Source organism: Vipera ursinii (assembly GCF_947247035.1).
Source record: "Vipera ursinii genome assembly, chromosome: 3".
Taxonomy (NCBI): domain Eukaryota; kingdom Metazoa; phylum Chordata; class Lepidosauria; order Squamata; family Viperidae; genus Vipera; species Vipera ursinii.
Genome location: NC_139516.1, coordinates 46,842,582 through 46,863,994, shown reverse-complemented (window position 1 = coordinate 46,863,994; position 21,413 = coordinate 46,842,582). Strand labels below are relative to the sequence as shown.

General features: G+C 40.2%; 1 protein-coding gene across 2 annotated transcripts; it reads right to left on the bottom strand.

The window, feature by feature from the left end:
- Positions 1 to 532: 532 nt before the first annotated feature.
- CCND3 (cyclin D3) lies at positions 533 to 21,250 on the bottom strand. 2 transcript variants are annotated; one of them, XM_083359240.1, is made up of 5 exons: positions 20,808 to 21,250; positions 18,439 to 18,654; positions 11,172 to 11,331; positions 9,139 to 9,281; positions 533 to 2,780 (listed from the first exon to the last, which is right to left on the bottom strand). In XM_083359240.1, the coding sequence occupies exons 1-5, from the start codon at positions 20,994 to 20,996 to the stop codon at positions 2,610 to 2,612; spliced, it is 879 nt and encodes a 292-aa protein (XP_083215366.1). In that variant the 5' UTR covers positions 20,997 to 21,250; the 3' UTR covers positions 533 to 2,609. The 2 variants fall into 2 exon arrangements, with proteins under 2 accessions (XP_083215366.1, XP_083215367.1); XM_083359241.1 differs by lacking the exon at positions 533 to 2,780 and adding an exon at positions 6,127 to 6,224.
- Positions 21,251 to 21,413: the final 163 nt, after the last annotated feature.

Genomic DNA, 21,413 nt, shown 5'->3' with positions numbered 1-21,413 from the left:
GTCCTGAGAGCCTTTAAGACTTCTTAAGGGTGACCAGTGTTACTGACTGCACCATACTGCAAGCCAAAAATAAAAACTTCAGGAAGTTTAACTTTAGCAGGCTGTGGTGTCATAAAAAAGTTTCAACGCAATCTAAAAGTAACAGGCACTGATGTGCTTGAAAATCAATTAATAGCCATTGCAGCTGTAGTGGTTGCGTTCTCTCTCTTTCCACACATATCTCCTTCAAGTTAATAAAGTAGCTGCTTTATTTCATGCTGCATTTTACTTCTATAACATTAAAGCATAGTATTATTATAGCTGCTATTCTTATCTAGCTGCTGGATTTAGCTGCTGCAGCTGAGAAATGTACACTATTGGAATAGTTGTTATAACGTGAATGAAGACCTTGAAAGGGACAAACCAAGAGTAGCCAGTATTTTAAATAGCACATGGAACATACAGCCTTCTTTAGAAGATGTGGTCAAATCACATTGTAGATCTATTTGGTTCTTTTGTATTTCTACTGCTCAGGAAAGACAGCAAGAATGAGCCAGTTTCAAGAATATTTTATTGCAATATGGTAAAATACCAAAATAGTCCTAACAACTGAATTTCAAGTGACAGTGAATATCATATTGTCAAACACACACATATATATATCTAAAATGCATTCTCCTCATTTCCAAACTTGTATGAAGTTCTAATGGATACAGATTTCCATTTATCAGAAGTGTCGATGGCACTTTGATTTATGACATAACCAGGCTAAGCATAGGGAACAGGGAAATACACTTTTTTTTTTTTAAAAAAAAGCCTTTTTTGGCAATATGTGGTCTTTGAGTTTATAATCACGACAATGACAAATGATGAAAGGTCATGATTTCATAATGCAAGTTCTTCCCTTTCATACCTGTGTCACCACATACTTTTTGTCACTTGCCTTTTCTCCCCACTGGGGATGTCTGTGTATCAGTTTGCGTCAACCTATTCTTCAAAGCATCTGAAGGCAGGACAAGGAACGATGGATACGAATTGAGGAGAAAACCAACCTAGAACTAAGGAGAAATTTCCTGATTGAACAATTAATCAGTGGAATGATTTGTCTCCAATGTTGTGGGTGCTCCAACATTAGAACTTTTTAGGAAGATTGGATATTTGTCTGAAATGGTACAGGGCAGGGGTAGGCAACCTGGCTCAGGAATTCTGGGAGTTAAAGTCCACGAGTCATAAAAGAGCCAAGGTTGCCTACCCCTGGCATAGGGTTTCCTGCTTGAGCAGAGGGTTGGACTAGAAGACCTCCATGGTCCCTTCCAACTGTTATTCTTGTACAGCTGAAGAATGGTCTTACCACTAGAACTCAAACACAAAGTTTGTTCCCATCACTATAGTTCACCTTCACTTATTGATTCTCAAAGTGATCTTTCATAAAAGCAGCATTTGGGGGAGGAAACAACCCAACACATTTTTTCCTGAACAATCGTGGATTTAACGCTCAACACCAATGCAGTACGTAACTTATCATATTGTAAACTCTTAGGGGAAAGTTTTTCATCCTTTTATTCCCCTTACTAAAGCAGATGATTTCACAAGAAAACTTTTTATTTACTCCCACTCCATGCATTTTTTGCATGCAGTTCTGCCTGCCTTTTAAATGGGTTTCGGTAGTATAGACGAGGAATTTTACATACAAGTATAGCAGCAAGTGTTGGGTGTACTCTGAATGTGAATGACTTCTACAATGGCTAATCAAAGTAAGCAACCCAGAGGTATGAAGGAGAATGTGGAAGGAATATTAAGGCACTATTTTATATGGCAAGAGGGGACAGACCAGACTGCTGATGTCCCTTCATTCTGCAGTTTTACAAGATTTAATTCCTACAAATAAATAAAGCAGCTCATAGATCTCACAGGAATAAGCAAAGGCAACCAGGTGCAAGTAAAATTTATCCCTTTGGGCCTCCCCACATTTTTACTATGACCAGCAGCACCTTTATAAGCACCTACAAAAAGCAAGCACCCCCCCCCCCACTCATTCTCAAATGAAGGGCTCAAGGATTGTGCTACTCTAGATGTTCAAAGAATTAATATATCCTTGGCACCGAGTGAAGCTGGAAAGGGATTCCAGTGCTATACTCTATATTGTTTGGGCTCTTATAATGCCCACCAAAGGCAGCCTGAGCAAAACAGCTTTAGCCAAGGAAGTTTCAGGTGAACATCAAGAAGTCACTACGGAAGGTGAAGTGATTCAGGCAACGAAAGTGCATTCTCTCCCTTGACTCACATGCAATAGGCATGTAGCGAAGATTGAGATAAAGTAGCAGTATATCAGCAGTGCCCCACCAATGAAGCGACCCAAACCGATGAATGTTTTGAACTGATGCTATGCTCACTCATCCTTCCCAAGCTTAAGTTTGGTTCAATTACCCCAGAAGGCTCTCCTGATCCTTGGAAACCCAGGCTAGCAACACAAATAGTTCTACTGCAAGAGTCCCACCCAAGTCCTCTACAACCCAGTCTTATTAGAAATAAGGTAGCTACTGGGGAAATCCCCTCAGTTCTTCAGTGATGGCAGAATGTTCCAGGGGCCCTTTTCCTTCTGAGAACTGGGTGGTCACCAAGAGGACTGGTTACAGGTTGACATCTGTGACATCCGTAGGTGTGCTGGTCAGGCTGACTTCCTGGCTGTCCAGGTACGTTGCATTCTTGGAGGGGCTATAGTCTTGCTGAGGCTGAGATATTCGCTTCAGGTTATCAGCTAAGGCAGCTTCGATTTGCTCCTGACAAGCTTTCAGGCAGTCCTGAAAGAGAGGAGAGGAACAAAGAAGAGTAGTTCATGTCCACGTTTTGCACCCTTCGTGCCTTTCTTTCAGCACAACCAAACATCTTCAAATATTTGAAGCCATCATATTAGGTACGCTGACACTGGAAAGTTCCAAGTGAGAAGTGGAATCAATGACTGGTTTGTTAAAAGTTACTACCGGAGACAAATAAATGCAACTGATACCAGCTAGTCTACCTAGATCAGGGCTTTTCAACCAGTGGTACGGGTACCACCTGTGGTACATTGGCACCTGGCAGGTGGTACGCGACCATCCTAGAAAAGTGGTAGCAGGGGAGGGGAATGAGCTGAACCGGTGGCAGCACCGCACAAGGCTGAGCGAGAGATGGCTGGAGCTGCACGGCTGTTAGAGCTTAGTGGAAGCGCCAGGATCAGCGCTTCTTCAGGGCTGTCAGGGCTCAGCAGAAGCGCCAGGATCGGTGCCAGGCTCCAGCTGGAGCTCGGCATTGATGCTGCTGCTTCTGAGCCCAGAAGAAGTGCAGATCAGCTGGAATGTTGCAGCATCTCCAGGGTCTTGTGATTTACATTCAGATGCTTGGCAACTGATTCATATTTATTATGGTTACAGTGTCCCAGGGTCATGTGAAGTGACCAAAACCTGCTGCAACCACCCAGCAGACGGGGGCAGGGGGGGAACCAAACACACACACCCCCGCACCACACCCCTGCTGCCAATCCTCAACAGAAATGCTCACAACAATGAAAACCTCGGACAGGAGGAAGAGTGCCACTGGGCGGGCGGGCGGGCAGGCAGGTGTCTTGCTCAGCTGTGGCTTGGGGGGCACTTTTTTCAGTGCCATTGTTAACTTCGAACGGTCACTAAGCAAACTGTTGTAAGTTGAGGACTACCTGTACCTCATCACTTTTTTCCTTTTTTTTGGTCATTAAGTTTTTGACACTTTGCTAGGCGACTGGTGGTACTCGGATGTTGCCATATCCTAAAAGTGGAACAAAGGGTGAAAAGGTTGAAAAGTCCTGACCTAGGGGCTTGTATAGAAATTGGCAACATAGGGCCACCCAGGACCATTTTTTATTTTATCATCTGAAATAAGGTCACTCCAAATAGCCAGATCAAGTCTGATTCTTGTAACACTTAACAAAGAATGCTGGGGTGGTACTGTTTTTCTATTTTGGCCTTCATACAGCTGAGGTACACATCAAAAATTATTGCAAAAGTAGAGCTGCAAAAATTCAGCATGATTACAGTTAAATATTTGCTAATCATGTATTTATGTATGTGCACATTAATTTATTTCCCTCAAAGCAGTATTTCCTGGTGTACTGGGAACTCGAAGGAAATCGTGCCAAGAAAGAGAGCCTGAATCCTATTTCTACAATGTTTGCAGAAAAGACACACTTGCATCGAAGTGTGTCTTGCACAGGACTGGAGAGGAAAAACTGCTAGAAATACACATTACTGGTAAGCTATCTAGTGAGAAGTATTACTGTAGTATTTGAAACGCTCAACAGCTCCCTCCTCCCAAGAATTTGAACGTGCTAGATTGCCTGTGACTGTGTTCTCCAGAGAGTACTGTTACTGCATTTATCTTAATGCAAGGGAAAATCTTGACCTTACATTTGGGAGGGGCTATATGCAGCAACAATTTTTCTCAGGGAAACAAGGAAACCCCTTCAGTTCTGTAATGAATCACAGTGGCAAGCCTTAAGTATAGCTCGCTGCAACTCCTGCTATAAAGACTAAGGACCATCTCCTCTTGCTCTAGCCTAAAACATAAATGTTATTTTTCTCTGCAGAGTCTTAGGGGTTTGAGTGGATCCTCAACAGGCTCCTTGAGGCTGCTCAGTTTGCAGGATCCTGTCATGTACGGTATACAATCTCACCAAGAATCCTCTGATGGTTCTTAGAATCTGACAGAGGATGTGGCAAGTAAAAATAGCAACACCCAACCTCTTTCCCCCCCCCCAAGATGGTTCCAGTAAACGTGGCCTCTAAAACCTCTTTTAACACCCATCAAAAACTTGGTAAAGCCCACCCTACATTATTTGGCCAGCTTGCAAGCAGATGATAAGGAAATACAGAAAGGGTTGATTATAGAATTTAGAATATTGGACTTCTCATGGTAAGTTTCTTCTCTGAGAGAAAGGGATTATTGTATGTTTCTAATTATAGTTCCAACAGACAAAACTCTAATGATCAAGCAGGAATACACTCTCTGGAAGAAATAAATGTTCCTATTTCAGTATATAACCCAGATCCCAGCATTGCTAATGAACTGAAAAACAAGCTATGCAGTTTCACTTGGTCAAACATCAAACCTAGTAACAAAACAAAATCTATCTCCAGAAGAAAAAATAAATGGATTGAAATGACCAACTCCACTCCCACATGGTAATGAATGCTGAAGCAGAGGGAGAATTCACATGAAGAAATACTCTTTCAAGGTGTGGTTTTTTGTTTGTTTTTTAAAATTTTTAAATTTTTTAAATTTACTCCTACAGGGATTGAGGGGACTGGAAGGGATTTGGGTGAGGCAGCAGTAGACATAGGTGGGCTTCTGTCCTTTGTGGCTAATGCTTAAATCTCAAATATCCTAGGCTGCTCCAGTTCTACTTCAAGACATTCTCACACAAGTCTCTAAGAACTTCAAAGATACTCAAATAGAACATTGCAGCAATAAATGTAGCTTCTTTTTTTCCTCATTTCATGGCCTTATGATCCATCGCTAGAACACTGGCAATGTCTGAATATGGTATTTTGGGTGGTATGTTTTAAAAAGTGATCTGAAACATTGTCTGCCAATCAATGTGAAGCAATATAAAGTTAGATGGATCAAGGAACTGTTGCTTGTAAAACATGTCCTAGATTCTCGTGATTTGGGACTGTTATTTAAAAACATTGTCAATGACCATTTAAATCTCCTATATATTCACAACTCTTCTTTCTAGAATCTTAAGACATCTGACACAGCTAGTGAGTTGTATGCAAGAGATACTAGGCATTGGCATGGGTGATTCTAAGAATTAAATGCAACTGGGAGTGAGTGGACAGGTGTGAACGCTGTAAGGCAGACATGTCAAACTTGCGACGTCACATGACGTCGCGCGACGTATTGGAGCTTTTTCTCCATTGCCAGCAATGGGGTGGGCACGGTTTTCTGATGACTCATCCGGCCCATGGGCTGGCAGTTTGACACCCCTGCTGTAAGGGATAGAAAGAATATACAAGTCCTCCAAATGCTAACCTGTTCTTTATTGTTTTTGAGTCTGTCTCATTGTTTCTATTTTTATACGATCTAAAAACTTAAGTACCTGAAAAGAATGGAAATGTCTCAAAATTTTAAAACTTGTTCCTGATTACATGTTTTATGATAAACTGTCATCCAAAAATAGGAAGAATGTTATGTCCATCTTCTTATAAATCTCAATCAGCACTCAAGATTCACTATAAATGCAAAAAGCAGTTTTAAAGGCTATTTTCGAGAAATCAGAAAAGCTCAACAAAACAAAACAACTGGAAATCTCTGCTTTGATGCCTTCACCATCTAAATCTTCAGCTGAAGCTTAATAATAATGTCAGATAATAGGGCAAGAGAAAATACCAGCTTTTTAAAAGCATCTTTCAAGCTTCAGTTCAGGAGACAAAAGCTCAAAAAATGCAAAGTGGGAAAGAAGCTGAAAATCACCGGACAGAAGGAAAAACCCAATTGACAAGATAAAACAAGGCATTCCAATTCAGGCAAGAACTTTCTAACAGCATGGGGCTTTGAAATCATCACTTCTTCTCTTTATGAGATGTTCGTCTTTTGTAATCCTCTATCCACTTTCCACCTGTCCCTTACTGTTCTCCATCAACTCTGCTCATAGGCTCAGCACTCAAACTTGATTTCCAGACTCATTCATAGAGCAGCTTGTGAGCAGCTGGCCCTGGACAGTTCAGAAAGCATGGGGGGGAAAGCCAAAAACCTTAGCAAACATGTTTTTCACTTAATGGTGAAAACTTACTACTAGATCTGCAAGAAAGGCACAATTCACCAGTTGGACTGAGCCATATAGAGTATTCAAATTTGCTTTTCCTGGGAACCTGAGAAGGCAACCTGGGAGGGCTCTGGAATGCTACCTGGAATGCAACCTGGGAGGGCTCTGGAATGCCACCTGAATCTACTTCTCTAGATTCCATATTTGCCTGTCACAAGAATCCTACACTGACCCATATGAACAGACATTAAGCCAATTCCAAGCCTGCCCTCATACACCAACCTAATCTCCAACATCTATCTGCTTGGATGAATTTTTGCTTTTCAAAGACATCCCCTCCCAGCGTGCAAAAGAAAAGAATAAATAACTAATCTGGAGCATCAGGTAAATAATCAATAGAAGAACCATCTGCAAATATCCAGCAATCATGAGCTCAGTGGTAGGTCAGAAGCTGCCACAATACATCAAGAAAAAGCAGTTGAGTTTTAAAGAACAGCCAATTTGTATAGCAACCCCACTGAGTACTGCACAGTCACAACTGTTTTGGCTTAGTGAAAAGACAGCACTGGCTTGGGAATCCAAGGATGCAGAGCAAGGAGAGGAAGCCTGCCAGGAGAGCAGATGTCTTCTTGGGACAACCATGTAATCTTTGCATTGACCAGGCAAAGAAAGGCCCTACTGTCCTCCATTTCTGGAGGTGACAGGCTTTCTGCACTGGGCTGGAACTGAAAGAAGACTCAGCCACATTAATAATATAATCATATGTGGCAAAACAGTCAGTGGCTGCATATAAAATCTTTTCCCAAATCAAGTAATCTCTAAAATGTCAGGGGTGAGTGGGTAGATTTATATGTATAAAATGAATGACAGGTTTTCCAGAGCTGTGAGAAGAAGAATCTCAAACAACTAGTTAGGTGTTTCTGCTTGCCATATTAGGCTCTAACATTTCTCCTTTCATCTGTGGCTTCTCATAATGTATCAGCTCTTCCAGACAAGCCTTTATTCTGGGCTTCCAAACATAACTTTTGAACAGCTGCCCAAACCCACTGCATCAGTGAAATGGGTGGCATAGACATTTAATAAATAAATAAACAGCTACTGTGGTAGATGAAAGAATGTAGAAACTTAGCATAATGGCTTGTACAATATGACAGGCAGAATAGCCAGGAAAAATGGAGTTGGAAGGTCTATACTGTGTCCAAAATCTAAGCAGAACACATGATCAAGGGAACTTATTCTCCTGCTCCTAAGATTCTAACTATTTTAATAACCAGATGGCATGATAAACAATCCAATAGAAAAAAGTTGGTAAAGAGGACCTATGCCTTAAATTTCGCAATACAAGATAATACAGGAATTTTTAAAGGTAATTCTAACTGAACATTCCATGCATGGTAAGGGAGTCAGACCAAAATTAGCTAATTCTATCCCTACTTAGCCATTAGTAGCAGAATTAACAAAAAGCTATGTTTTTTAAAGTTTATTTTAATCTTTTATAATTTTAATGTGTCATAATTGTTTTTACACCATATGTTGGAAAAGTGGGAATGTATGAACTCCACCTCATAGAAGTATGTTTAATCCAGATTTGGGAAAGACTGTAATTCACAATAAATCTTCTTGATTTCTGAGGACTTTACTTAAGTAAAAAACGAGAATAGTAGATGGATGAATCTATCAACACAGATTTTAAGAAGAAAATCTAAGTTTTATTTTCTTCAGCAACTCTACATTCATGTCTCACTTAAGCACAAGAGGTTTCTTAGGAAGAAAAATAAATTTTAAATTTTAATCCTGGTTGGTGCCTTTTCTCTTTGTTTGTGTAGCAATATCAGCAGCATCATTCAAAATGACTTTTGAAAGAGTTTATTTGCCTAGATATTTTCTCCATCTATCACATTCTTAAAAAGACAGCCTTGGTTTCGTGTGGCTAATTTTTATGGTATATAGATTGATTTGGGGTTTGATTATTGCTATATTTTTCTTTTGCTATAGTTGTTAGGTGTTTTAATTAACCAACAGAAACTTGGGATTTGAGTACTTTAAGAGTTTTTACTATCCAGGTTGCTTCTGCAGCAACATTGGATCATAGCTTAGATTTGGCAGCTCAAAAGCTTTGTCACCAGAAACTTTTGAAAAGAGGCAGATGTCTCTAATCATCAAACAGAGGCTTAAGAAATGATTTGACAGCCTGGTGATTTCTGAAGTAGATGCTAAATGCCATCTGTTAATACCAGATTTTCTGCCCATCTTATAAACAAGAACAAGTTTGGAATGCAAAGGGGAGAAGCCACAGTAGCTTTCCATGGCTCAAGAAACAAAACGTTAGCAGAACTCCATCTCCCATTTTGCATGCTATTGCCTCCAAGCAGGATACTCACCACCTCTGTGCCAGTAATGCTAGCAAGCAGCTCAGTAAGTGCCTCGCCAGAAAAATGGTCAGATGAGGTAGAGAGGCCATGGACTGCTGCTCCAATGCAACCAGTAGCAATCATGGATGGTGGATACATAGCAAAGGTATACTCTACAAATAAAAAAGAAAGGGATATTTGGAGGAAGAGGAACAAATTAGTTACTTCATTACACCAAGAGAAATGTCCACAAAGAAAGCTTAAGCAGATACTTTAAGGTAGAAAACCAAGCAAATTTAAAACTAAGCAGCACAGGTTAAGTTTTCAAGTTTCAGAAAGGAATACAACATCTTAGCTCTTTGAACATTATTTAAAATATTTATACTCTGCCTCATTCCGGACCAGATGGCTCATTTCAAAATTTCAGCAAGGCAGAATTGGACACTAATTTTTAAATAAGAAAAATGACCTGCAATAGAAGCAGTTAATATGGAGAACGATTGCCACCAACATATCCAAAGTACCTCTCCTGGAATTCACCACGTTCGCTGTCTTCTAATGGGAATGGGTAGAGTACGTTAATTCACTAATTAAAAAAAATGAGCAGATGAGTTTTTTAAAGAGTAACTTTGGAGATGATGATCATGATGAGTGTGGTGCAGTGGTTAGAATGCAGCATTGCAGCAAACCCTGCCCACAGCTTGGAGGTCTGCTCAAGGTTGACTCTGCCTTCCATCCTTCTGTAGTCAGTAAAATGAGGAACCGGATTTTGGGGGTCAATATGCTGATTGTGTAAACTGTCCAAAGAGTGCTGTAAAGCACTATGGGGTGGTGTATAAGTCTAAGTGCCATTGCTATTATTATGAAGCCTCAATAGGATGTTTAGAAAATAAAATGTAAAAGTATGCTCTTCTTTTGCCCTATTAAAAATGTAAAGATAACCTGGGATTGCAGACATTATGAGTGGTGCACATCTAGAGATGGTGGCAGGAGCAATTTCATAAATATTAGTTTTTTGCAACCCATGATCACAACACACTTTCATAATTTTAAAGTGCCTCCCAAACTGAAAAAGAACATACTCTTAGCTTATATAAATCATTCTGCAACAAAATTATTATCAGTGTATTTACAAGAGTCAGGAGGAAGCATACATTTGATGAAATCCCAGTTTTCAACACATCACCATCAATCTTCATCAATCATCATTAACAGTCAATGTTATTGCACATCAGACATTAGTATTTGATTAATCTGCCAGCTACAGAAGAAGGAAACCATTATTGCCTGAAATTTACTCCAAAGTCACCAAAAACTGGAATGAAAAACACTGGAAGTGGCTGGCAGCTTCCTACACTACTTGGACACCAACAAAAAGGGACATAAAATCTACCTAAGATGTTTCATTAACCAACCTAAGAATAATCTATAAGGTTACATAGCTATTTCTTTTTGATAGCATGTTACAATAAGCAAAAATGCCTCTTCCTGGAAGAAGAAAAAATAGGCGCTATCCTTGCACATACACAATAAGTAGTTAATGTGTGAGAAAGATGCATTTCTCCTCTAAGACTGTACAAGAATTAAGGAGTGACCTGATGCCCAGTTCAAATGATCAGTAGGATGTATCTTTCTGGTGATAGAAGAGAACTAAAAATTATATTCTTCAACGCAGTAGTAAAGTTGTTTTAAAATGGCTAGAGAGAACAAGTTGATCACAGATTTTAGGAGAAAAAAAACTCTACCATGGAACCCAATTGCCAAATGCTCCTGTGAACTCACCTCTAGGACTATATTTGTCTTTATCATGCAAGCTATCATTTTTGGATGACTTATGTCGTATTTCATTTTTATAGATAATGGCACACGTAACTTGAAATATTCACCATCCCTGCTTTCCAGAGACAGAAACCGGACTTCAGACAATGGGGAATCTTTGGCCTCTTTGAGGACAGAATCAGTTTACTACAGCTATCAATTACACAAGGCCTCCCTTTTCAAAGTTTATAAATTAAGCTGCTTCTCCCTTCCAGAGAGACTCACCCTTTCAAACACAAACTTACCTGTGGCACACAATGCAATGAAGGTCTGGGCGTGTTTCTTTACCAAGTGCACCTTATGCTGAGGAAGTGACAGCCGATGGAGAATGTGATCCAGGAAGTCGTTTGCTATTACCACCACCAGGTCCCATTTCAGCTTCTCTAAGACCAAATATTCCCAGTCCTAAAGAGGGAAGGGCGGGGAGATTATGCAAGCAAAACGGAATTATTATTTTTTTAAAAAACACACACAGAAGAAAAAAAAAAGCCAAATCCACAAGGCTTACTGTGCTTTCCCTCAAGATCCCAGCAACAGATTACTGCTCCTTGGAATCTGTATACAGGCAGTCCTATTTAGCAACTGTTCAAAGGTATAATGGCACTGAAAAAAGTGATCTATAAAGGTCCTTGCACTTGTGGCTGCCGCAGAATCCCGACAGTCAAGTGATCCAAGTTTGGATGCTTGGCAACTGGCATGCATTTATGATGGCTGCAGCATCCTGGGCCATGTGATCATCATTTTCAACCTTCTAAGCCAGCCTCTGACAACGAGGAAGCTCGATTCACTTAACAACCATGTGATTCGCTTAACAACAAAGCAACAACAGTTGCTTTGCAGTGATTCACAAAGTAACTGTGACAAAAAGAAAAGGTCATAAAATTGGGTGAAACTGAACAACCGCCTTGCTTAGCAACAGAAATTCTGATCCAACTGTGGTCACATGTTGAGGACTACCTGTACTGCAAAATGTTTCCACCACCAAACTGTGCCTATTGGCAGTTCAGGCGTGCAAATCCTTCTGTCATTGCACCCGATGGATGCAGCATTTGTCCTCTCAAACAAACACCAGAGGAAAGAGTAATACAGGATCTACATCTGTCAATCATGTCTTCATTCTCCTGTGTAGTCAGGCACAACTAAATACAGCCTTTTCTAGGCAAAAAACTTGTTTGAGTGCTTCTCAAATTTAGTAATTTTAACTCCCCAATCACACTTTAGAATTCTATGAGTTGAAATGCACACATCTTAAAGTTGCCAAGTTTGAGAAGCACTGATGTATACAATTCACTTGCCAAATGCTATGGAAACATTTTCAATGACTCCCCATTCTAGCTGAGCAATGCCATTTTCTTTCTTCTTCTCTTCCTGTTATCAAAATTCTTTCTTTCTTCATCTGCCACCATCCATATATTAACTTCTAAATCCCATCAGCCTTGGTCTGGCCCAAGCTTCCAAAATCCAATTGTTTTAAGAGCACTTTCAGGGAGGCTGTTAGATGCCTCTTTTGCCTTACAGAACATCCCATTTTAACCCTCTGGTTCATTTTCTAAAATCTTATCTTCCTAATTTCTTAAATGCTCTATTATAGGAAAGAAAAATACCAGATTTATTGGCAAATGGAATACCAAGAGCAATGGTATCAGAAAGAGAGAGAGAGAGAGAGAGAGAGAGAGAGAGAGAGAGAGAGAGAGAGAGAGAGAGAGAAAGAAAGAAAGAAAGAAAGAAAGAAAGAGAAAGAAAGAAAGAGAAAGACTCTTTCTTCCATTTTTCCCCTTACATTGAATAGCTCAGGTCAAGCAGTATAAAACAAACACATTCAGAAACACATAAAAAAGATTTGTTTCTTCTTACAACTGGGCAGAGGCTGTATCTCTAGAGGACATTCTTTGTATGCCAAAAATTCCAGATTCTGACCCAACAGCTCTATGTTAGGCTGAGAGCAACTCGTTTGAAACCCTGAAGAGCTACTGCCATTTAACAGACAATACCGCACTGGAAACCTTACTGCTGACTCAGTATTATCTGTCTCCCCATGTTCTTAAAACAGCATACCCAAGCATGTTCCCCCCACCACGCCCATGCTCTATCCTTCTATTTAGCCTTCTGAAACTGCATGTCCAAGATATAATAAAATGCTTTTCAGCTCCCAGAGTTCAAACAGATACAAGGACTAACCAGAAAAGCTATGTGAGAAGTGGCACTGTGCATGCTCTTGTCTTGCCTGCAGATTTTTACGACTCAGTTCCAGTGTGCTGTTTGAAGTCAAAGCAGCTATGCACAGGTTGAGCTTTGCAAGATTCCTTGAAAGAATGAACATGGGCTGTTTCCTTTTGATCTTTCAGCACAGATCATCTTTCCATTGAGGTTTGCTCCTCAAAATGATTTCATTTCCTTGAATACAGGTTACATGCAGTGTCCTCTGTAATCCCTTATTAGGCTGCCCATAGGGACACATCCCATCTAAACAGGCTCCCAAGTGGTCCCCCAATCACTTGTTTCTTTTTTTCCCCTTTTAACTCCTGTTCTCTCACCTTTCCTTACTTTTCACAGTTTCAGACAGCAAGTTAATTTTAGAAATCTATAGATGCATATTTATATGCTAGTAAGGATAAATGGCAGCCAGGATTGCAATCCTTAGAAACACCACAAGCAGCCTGTACAAGCTAAGGTGATATGATCTCCCAAGTCATAGACATCTCATTCTGTCAGTAACTTTCCAAGAATGAGACAGAGCTTTCTATAGTGACCACAATTAGAAGTCTTCTTTTTTGTTATTGGTGTTGCAACAAATACTTGCTTTTATCAACTTGCAGGCAGCTGCTAGGAAACACGTATGGCTCTTCTGACAGCCTTCTCTTCTGTGAGCGATTTTCTGGTTTTGCACTTCCTAAATGTCCCTACACCCTTTTCTCTATGTAATTCCTCAGCTTATATTAACTGTGGATTCAAAAAATATAAGAGCTAGTATTTTAAAGACAATTTGACTGCCTGCAATTGTTATCAGTCTCTTCCTTAAGTAAGAATCAAGTTTCGATTGGCTCAAGTATCCATATTAATTTTCATTTAATATTGCCATGAGGGAAACAAAAGTGACTTTTGTCCGGTTTTTTTTTCCAAGCGTAAGGTTAGAAACCTCCTTGGTTTATTCGGGTTTAATCTTCTCAGTTTGCACATGACTCAGAGAAATTCTTACACTGCAGCTTTACTGTTGTTTTATGGAAAAACTCGCCCTTCAGTTGAAAAACAGCATATTACCACATCAAGCTGAGGGAAAAAAAGCAGAGCAACTGCCACAGATGCAGCTAGCATCAAATTTGTTCAGTGACAAATATAGATCCTGTAATTAGGAAGAATCAATATTGTAGATAAGAAGCTTCAGTGAATTTCAAGCAATGGTCTATTGATCTCAGCAGGCAGCAACAGTTAAAACTTTAAGGAACTGAATCCCTTTCTGCATATCCAGAATGAGGTAATAATGGGCTCTTTAGCCGGTGGTTCCTAAAAAAAAAAATCTAACAAATAACAGAGGAAAAAATACTTTCTATTACAAGAAATGATCTTTAAAAAATACTAAAAAATTATTTTGATTTAAATTTACACCAGTAAACTGCCTTGGAAAAAAAGCCAGGTAAATGTTGATGTTCCCTAAGTCATAAAGATTGGCTAAGGGTCTAAGCTTGTTTGTAAAACGATAGCTCCCTATCTATGGAGCAGACTGGACCAACTTCAAGATCAACAGTCCAAAGTGCTGGATAGGCCAGATGGTTAATGAACGAATGCTGAAAGTAAATCCCATCAAGCTGAAGACCTTGTGACCTGCTGACACGAAATACTCTTTGTAACTATCTTTTCAGCTAAACATGCATGCAGCAAATTGGCTCAATGAATGAAGTGCACAACAGCTTAGATAATACCCGTGGACGGAAATCCAGCTTCCTTCAAGTGGATAAATTCCTTGTTGCATCATTTCCTTATACTAAGAATAACTTCAGCATGATTTTGAGTGCTCAGCTGGTGTCAAGCAGGCATCCTCTTCTTTTCAAGAGGAAATTGGTCTTGCTAGGAAAGTGAGGTAGCTTTCCTTCCAGGAGCTGGCAGATAAATTGCCAGGATACAGCCATTGTCCAAACCATGATAAACTTGCTTTCTCTTTTCTTTCCCTGGATCACTCTCCCTGCCCAATTGTGAAAGAAAGAAGCATGGGACATTATTAGCACACAGGAGGGAAGTGGTTGGGTAAGTGAAGAATTAACACTCTCAAACCCAGAAGCAGATGCCATCCTGCATGACTCAAGAGATAATTGACCTATCTTCTTAGTGTTGGTGAACTTCAAAGGGCAGGATGGAAGGCGTTCCACAGTTCAGTCACAGAATATCAGTTTCCCAGTTGATTTTGGATTCTTCTTCCATGTAGAAGATCAAGTTCCTAACACATTTTGATGCTTATGCCTTCAGACAGAATTGGTGGCCAAATTCAAAGTACTGGCAACAAATATATTTTCATTCACCATACTGACCAGAACAGTTAGGTAATTCAGATGGAAAGAAACTGAGTTGAGAGGCTGAGTTGAGAGGGATTTTATAATCTTTTCCTTCCGAAACTTCGTTACTGTTAAATATATCAGTTGGGGTTCTACTGAGTTTCCTGCACATTTACAGGAGCAGAGTGGAATCAGGATCAGACTCACAGCCTGATCTTATTGGTGGTCTGAAATCAAGAGGAATTCCAGAGATCTCTATGAGTGGATGGGTTGCATACATGCATGGGTAATCTAAAAAGGTATGAATGAATGATGGCAATGGATAACTTTTGTTTCATAGAAAACCTAAAATATCTAACAATAATGATAATTTCATTCTTAATTGTCCATGTGAATACAACTCCCTCCCTCTTTGATCAAATGCAAACCAATGGTGTAGAGAGTGAAAGTTCAAGTAAACAATCTTTTAGGAGCTGAAAAACGAGATCCATAAAATTAAAGGGAATTACCCTTTTCCCAATGATATTAGGAAAAAATATTCCTACTCAGAAAGGATTCCTGTTCTTTTGACATACAAAACTAACACCTGCAGAAAACAGAGTGACTGAAAATATTTGACCCACTCCCCTTTGCTCTCTTGTTACAAGTCCATCATCCTCTGCAATCATGACTAATGCTGGGCTAAAGAGACGTATAGTACAACCAAGCTGTGGGCATTAGCTACAGCTTCCTTGCAGGAATCAGTGCCATACTGACAAGGAAAGTAATTTTAAAATTTGATTTGTTATATTTAAATCTGATTTTTTTTTAAAAAGAGTATCAATATTACATGTTTAATAAAAAAAGTACTGTATAAATGCAAAGGTGTTAAAAATCTACACTCCTTCATATTTGTTTATATTTGAATCCAAAGCTCTTTGTCCAACAGTCTAAGCTAGCTCATTCTTTTACCTGGAAAAGCAACCAAGGACAAGAGAAAGAGGCTTTGAAGAACAGGGATTATTATATATGAGACAGTAAGCTGCACAATGTATCTATTATTATTTGGCTACTTATCCATGTGGTATTTAACTTTGATCACTGAAACAGCAGGCAGAGCTGTATGCTTTGATTGACTGATGCTGAAAAGGAGATAACTCCACTGCCTGACAAGCAAACAAGCTCTGACAGTTCAATTATATTTCTAAGGAGGTCCATGGCATCCCTCTACTGCCAGTAGAGCTCCTTCAGGAGAAGTAGGAATTATACTTCCAACAGACATTCTGGGACAGGACGGAGGCTACTTGGTCTAGGGCTCAATCTCCATATGATTTCCTATTTACCTGCAAACAAATGATTTCAATGCTTATATATATCAACCATTTCAAATCCAAATATCTTGAGGAAATATGTAAGTAAGAAAGAAGAAAGCTGCTTTAGAACAATTATTTAACTCAGGCCATTTCCAGTGATAGATTACATTCCCCTGAATTAAATCAACCTATCCTGCTGAGAGGAGCTTGTTACCTTCAATGGATAAGAATTCTACAGAGGCTCCTCAAAGGATAGATACAATTTATTGCTCTGAGAATTTGGGTAAAATCTAGTATACATTTCTCAGCTCTGCTAGCAGTATATGCCAATTCTTCAAATGTCTCATTAATTCATTCTTCAGTTTCTACTGACCATCTCCTTTTTCTACCTGTAATCTGATGCATCTACAGAGTCTTGAGTGAGAATTTTGAGATTAAGTGAACCCAAGTGGAGCAGAGATGTTTGCTTATTTGTAAGAAAGACTTGGCAGAAAAGTAAAGTACAGGTCGAGACTAAGAATCAGTGGGCCAATTGTCACACTAAGAGACACTTCTTAGGCTATGCAGAATTAGGCCAAGGGTGATGGGTAGCAGCTTGCTAGTTTCAGGCAGGATTTTTCCATCTGATCAGGAGATGACATGTATCTTTTGCATGAAAAACAAGTGCTCTGTCACAGAGCAATGGCCAATGTCTTGGAAAGCCAACTACCCTGGCTTAACTTTTGAATATAGAAAACAGCATAAGCATAAGCATAAATAGTCTTGCATAAGCATATATAATCTTGCAATTTTAGGTCATTCTATGGATGAACTGATAGAAAAATTACATGTTTCCAGACCAAGTACCACAACATCGGCCATACTTTCTGAGAGAGCTGATGTTTAAATATTTTAAAAAATATTTACAAGCATCCTTTTGTAATTGGTGTACTCTGCAGGTTCAAAACTATAGGTACCATTGAAAAATGGCTTTTCTTCTGTCATGTCTACATTTCACTGTTTATTTTTAAATGAGACAGTTCATTTTTAAATCAGATTTTGCTAAATTTGGAAAACCTGTATTTGTCTCAACCATCCCCAAGTAGCTAGCAACAAAGGACTACTTCTGTCCTTAATAGAAATTGTTACTCTCTATTGTTTTATTCAAATACTATTTGCTGTATGATTACTTCTCATTGCAGATGAATAATAACAAAAGAATGGCTTTCTTTGCAATATATATTCTACATTTGGAAAGAATATAATTACAAAGATTCAGAAAAGCATAACTGGATCATGCACACACATGAAACACTCAGCTAGGCAAGTACATTTCTTCCTTCTATGCTTCTTACTTATGAGTTCCAGTTTTGGGAGGGGGTCTTATCCCATGCACATCACTTTAGTGTTGTTTTCACCCAATAATATTTACTACATAGTATGACCATTTGGGAGTTCGTATCTATCCATTCTTAAAGTATGATGTGCTTAAAATTTAATGTGCTCAGCAAAAAGGGGCAATTTATTATTCACTTCTAATTTCAGATAATTAATGGGCAATTGCACTCAATAAGCCAAATTCAAGAGTCTAAAAAAGATGTTCATGTACAAGAGAAAAAGAAATAGATTAGGATGTAGCAGGAAAAGGAAAACCATACGATACTCAAGAAGCAACCACAGTGCCCATCCACGATTAGGTAACAGAACAAGTTGAGTTGTAGAAATATGAAATATATCTAATAAGAAAGGAAGCTTACCAAAACTTCACAGGGTGTAATGGAATTGTCTGTGTAAATGCAGAGTTTCTGTACACTTAAAGGCATGGTCTCTCGCAACTTGGAAGCCAAAAGCATGCAGACGGCTCCCAGGAGTTGCAAGTGGTTTTTGCGGGTGGGGACACAGGACAAGTAGCGATCCACATAATTCATGGCCAAGGGAAACACTTCTTCTTCACATTTTTGCTCCTCACAAACCTGAAAAAACCCAATAACAATGGGAAAGAATTTTATAAACAGGGACCATCTACCGTACCAAAAATAAATTCTTCAAAAATAGTCATTATCAAAGCACTTTTTATTTGTAAATATAAAAGAAAATATGAGAGTTAATATGTAGAATAGGGGATGTGAAGATGTGTTCTCTGTTTTGCTTCTAGATTCTGCTGCAAATTTGGTTAGGTCAAATCTGCATTATAGAATCAGTATTTGGTTTTTAAGTCTGGCCTGATGCATCATGTGCAATGAATAAGATTCTAAATACTCAAAAGCATCTCACTATCCTAATTTCATTTACTACAGAACATTAAAGCTCTTTATATCTCGTGCCAATAAAAATATCAGTAAAATAAATGGCACCTAAATGGAAGAATGATGACAATATTAATCAAGAATTTAAAAAGTCTAATTCCCCATCTTCTCCACTGATTAGGCCTATTTATTTATGCTGATTTACTACTGGCCCCACTGAATCTTTTAAGTTAACTTAACAATTAAACCATAAATATAGCCCTTTTAGCATTCAGGGAAACTCATTATTTTTTACTGCATGACTTTCCCATATAGGAATTGGTGCTATTTAAATGGATGTACTTAGCTTTCCTGTTCAAGATACTGATATCTGTCTCATCAGCTTAAATAAATGAATTTAAATCCTATTTGCACAGGGCTGCTTCCATTAATGGCATACCTAAGGTATAATGGGTGAAGGAATTCAAATCTCTCTCCCAATCTGAGCTCCTTACTTTCTTTTCCTGAAAGCAATTCTTACCTATTACAGATGATCGGGCAGCTAAGGTTTTATAAACCTGAATTTAATAACCCAAATGCATTAATGGAGTTGCAGAAAGTGGTTGTTTTCTCTGAGTGCTTTGATATCTTGCAAACAAAGATAGTAAAAAATATCAATAAGGCAGGCATATAAAAGTTGAGTCCTGTTGTAAACTACAAATCCACGTAATCCAGAATCTTGTTTCCCCACGGAAGAATCTTAACAAATGGAGCTGTATTTCTCCCTTGCTTCACTTAGAAAAAAGGTCTACCCAATTTATTTATACTTGTATAATTATCTAAAACAGTTTATTTATAAGATAAGGGGAGACAATTCTAGTTTGACTTCCAACTTTCTTTTTCTGGTAGAGAATGGGATGGGTGTTAAAATGTGTCCTTTACTAGTTGGTGATTTCTCCCATTTCACCCACCTTCATCTCTGGTATTTTAGTTGTGAAAAACTGCAGATTCTAAACTGATCAGTCCCTGAATGTCGTGCACGAGCAAGACTAGTGACTGGGACCCCCTAGAGGTTGCAGGCCTTACTGCCAAGAAAAGGTGAACGCTCCTTGAATAAGAATCTTAGAATCTTAAAAAACCAGGGTGGGTTGTTTTTTATCAGCCTAAATCGAGAGGGCGAAAACGGAGGGGCTGGAGGCCTCATTTACTTTTTCAATCTCCCCCCTCCCCCGATAGGTTTGCTGTTTATTAAGCATCGATTCCTTCACTCACACACACACACACACACACACACACACACACACACACACACCCCAAACGCAAACCCTTCCCACCACCTTGGGTCGACCTCTCTCCTTTGCAAACGCCGTCCGCAAAAACGTTTGAATTTTGATCCCTCCCGCCACTACCCATTAGAGTCCAGGGGTCTTCAAACTTGGCCCTTTTATGACTTGTGGACTTCAACTCCCAGAATTCCTCAGCCAGCAAAGCTGGCTGAGGAATTCTGGGAGTTGAAGTCCACAAGTCATAAAAGGGCCAAGTTTGAAGACCCCTGCATGATTAGACTCAGATTTCCCGTTCCATCCAGGCTAAGCCAAGGCCTCATTTCTTGCTCGGGAAACTTCTCCGGATTCCGGAGAAATCCAGATTCCAGGGAACGAAGGAAGGGAGAAAAACCGTGCCATAAAGTCGCCTATAGCTCGACGCCTATTTGCCAGAACGTAAGATGCCAGGAAAACCCAACGAGGTTTCCTTCTGAGCGCTCGGAAAAGAAGGGGAACCCTTCCCCACCCCCGCCGCACTTTCTAAGGCGGGCCGATCGAAAGGTAAGCCGGGCTGGAGCCTTCAAGAAGTCAGGGTGGGCGGGCGGGCGGGCGAGCGAGCGACACCCCGGCACAAACCTCCAACATCCAGAACGCCAACATCTTCCGCATGTAAGGCTGGATCTCCTTCTGCACGCACTGGAAGTAGGAAACGCGAAGGCAGCAGCGCTCTTCCTGGCTGAGCAGATTCTGCAGGACCCGCCGGTCCCTTAACAGCTGCGGATCCCGCTTGGCCCGGATCACCCCCTCCACACACAGCAGCTCCATATGCGCGCGAATTCGGGAGACGGCACGGAGCGACGGAATAGAAGGGAGCCGAGGCTGCGAGCGGGGAGCCGGAGGCCACGAGGAAGGGAGAGGAGGGGACTCTTCGGCAGTCTCCGCCCGAGCGCGGGCTGGATCCAGCGGCCACCCGGCGAGCCCAGCCAAGAAGCCTCTCCTCCCCCTGCGAGGCGCCTCCAACCTCCCGGCAGCACTGACACGAATGAATGTGCGGCCACGGGTCCTGCGGAGAGGCGGAGTCGGCCTCTGGCCCACCTTCCTCTGACGGACGCCCCTTTCTAGGCCACGCGAAAGAGTTGCCATCGAAGAGGCGCGCCGGGGGGGGGGGGGAGAAAATCCTCCTTTCTCTCCACCCCGGGGAAGTTAATTTTACGAACAGCCAGAATGTTCTTTACAGCAGGG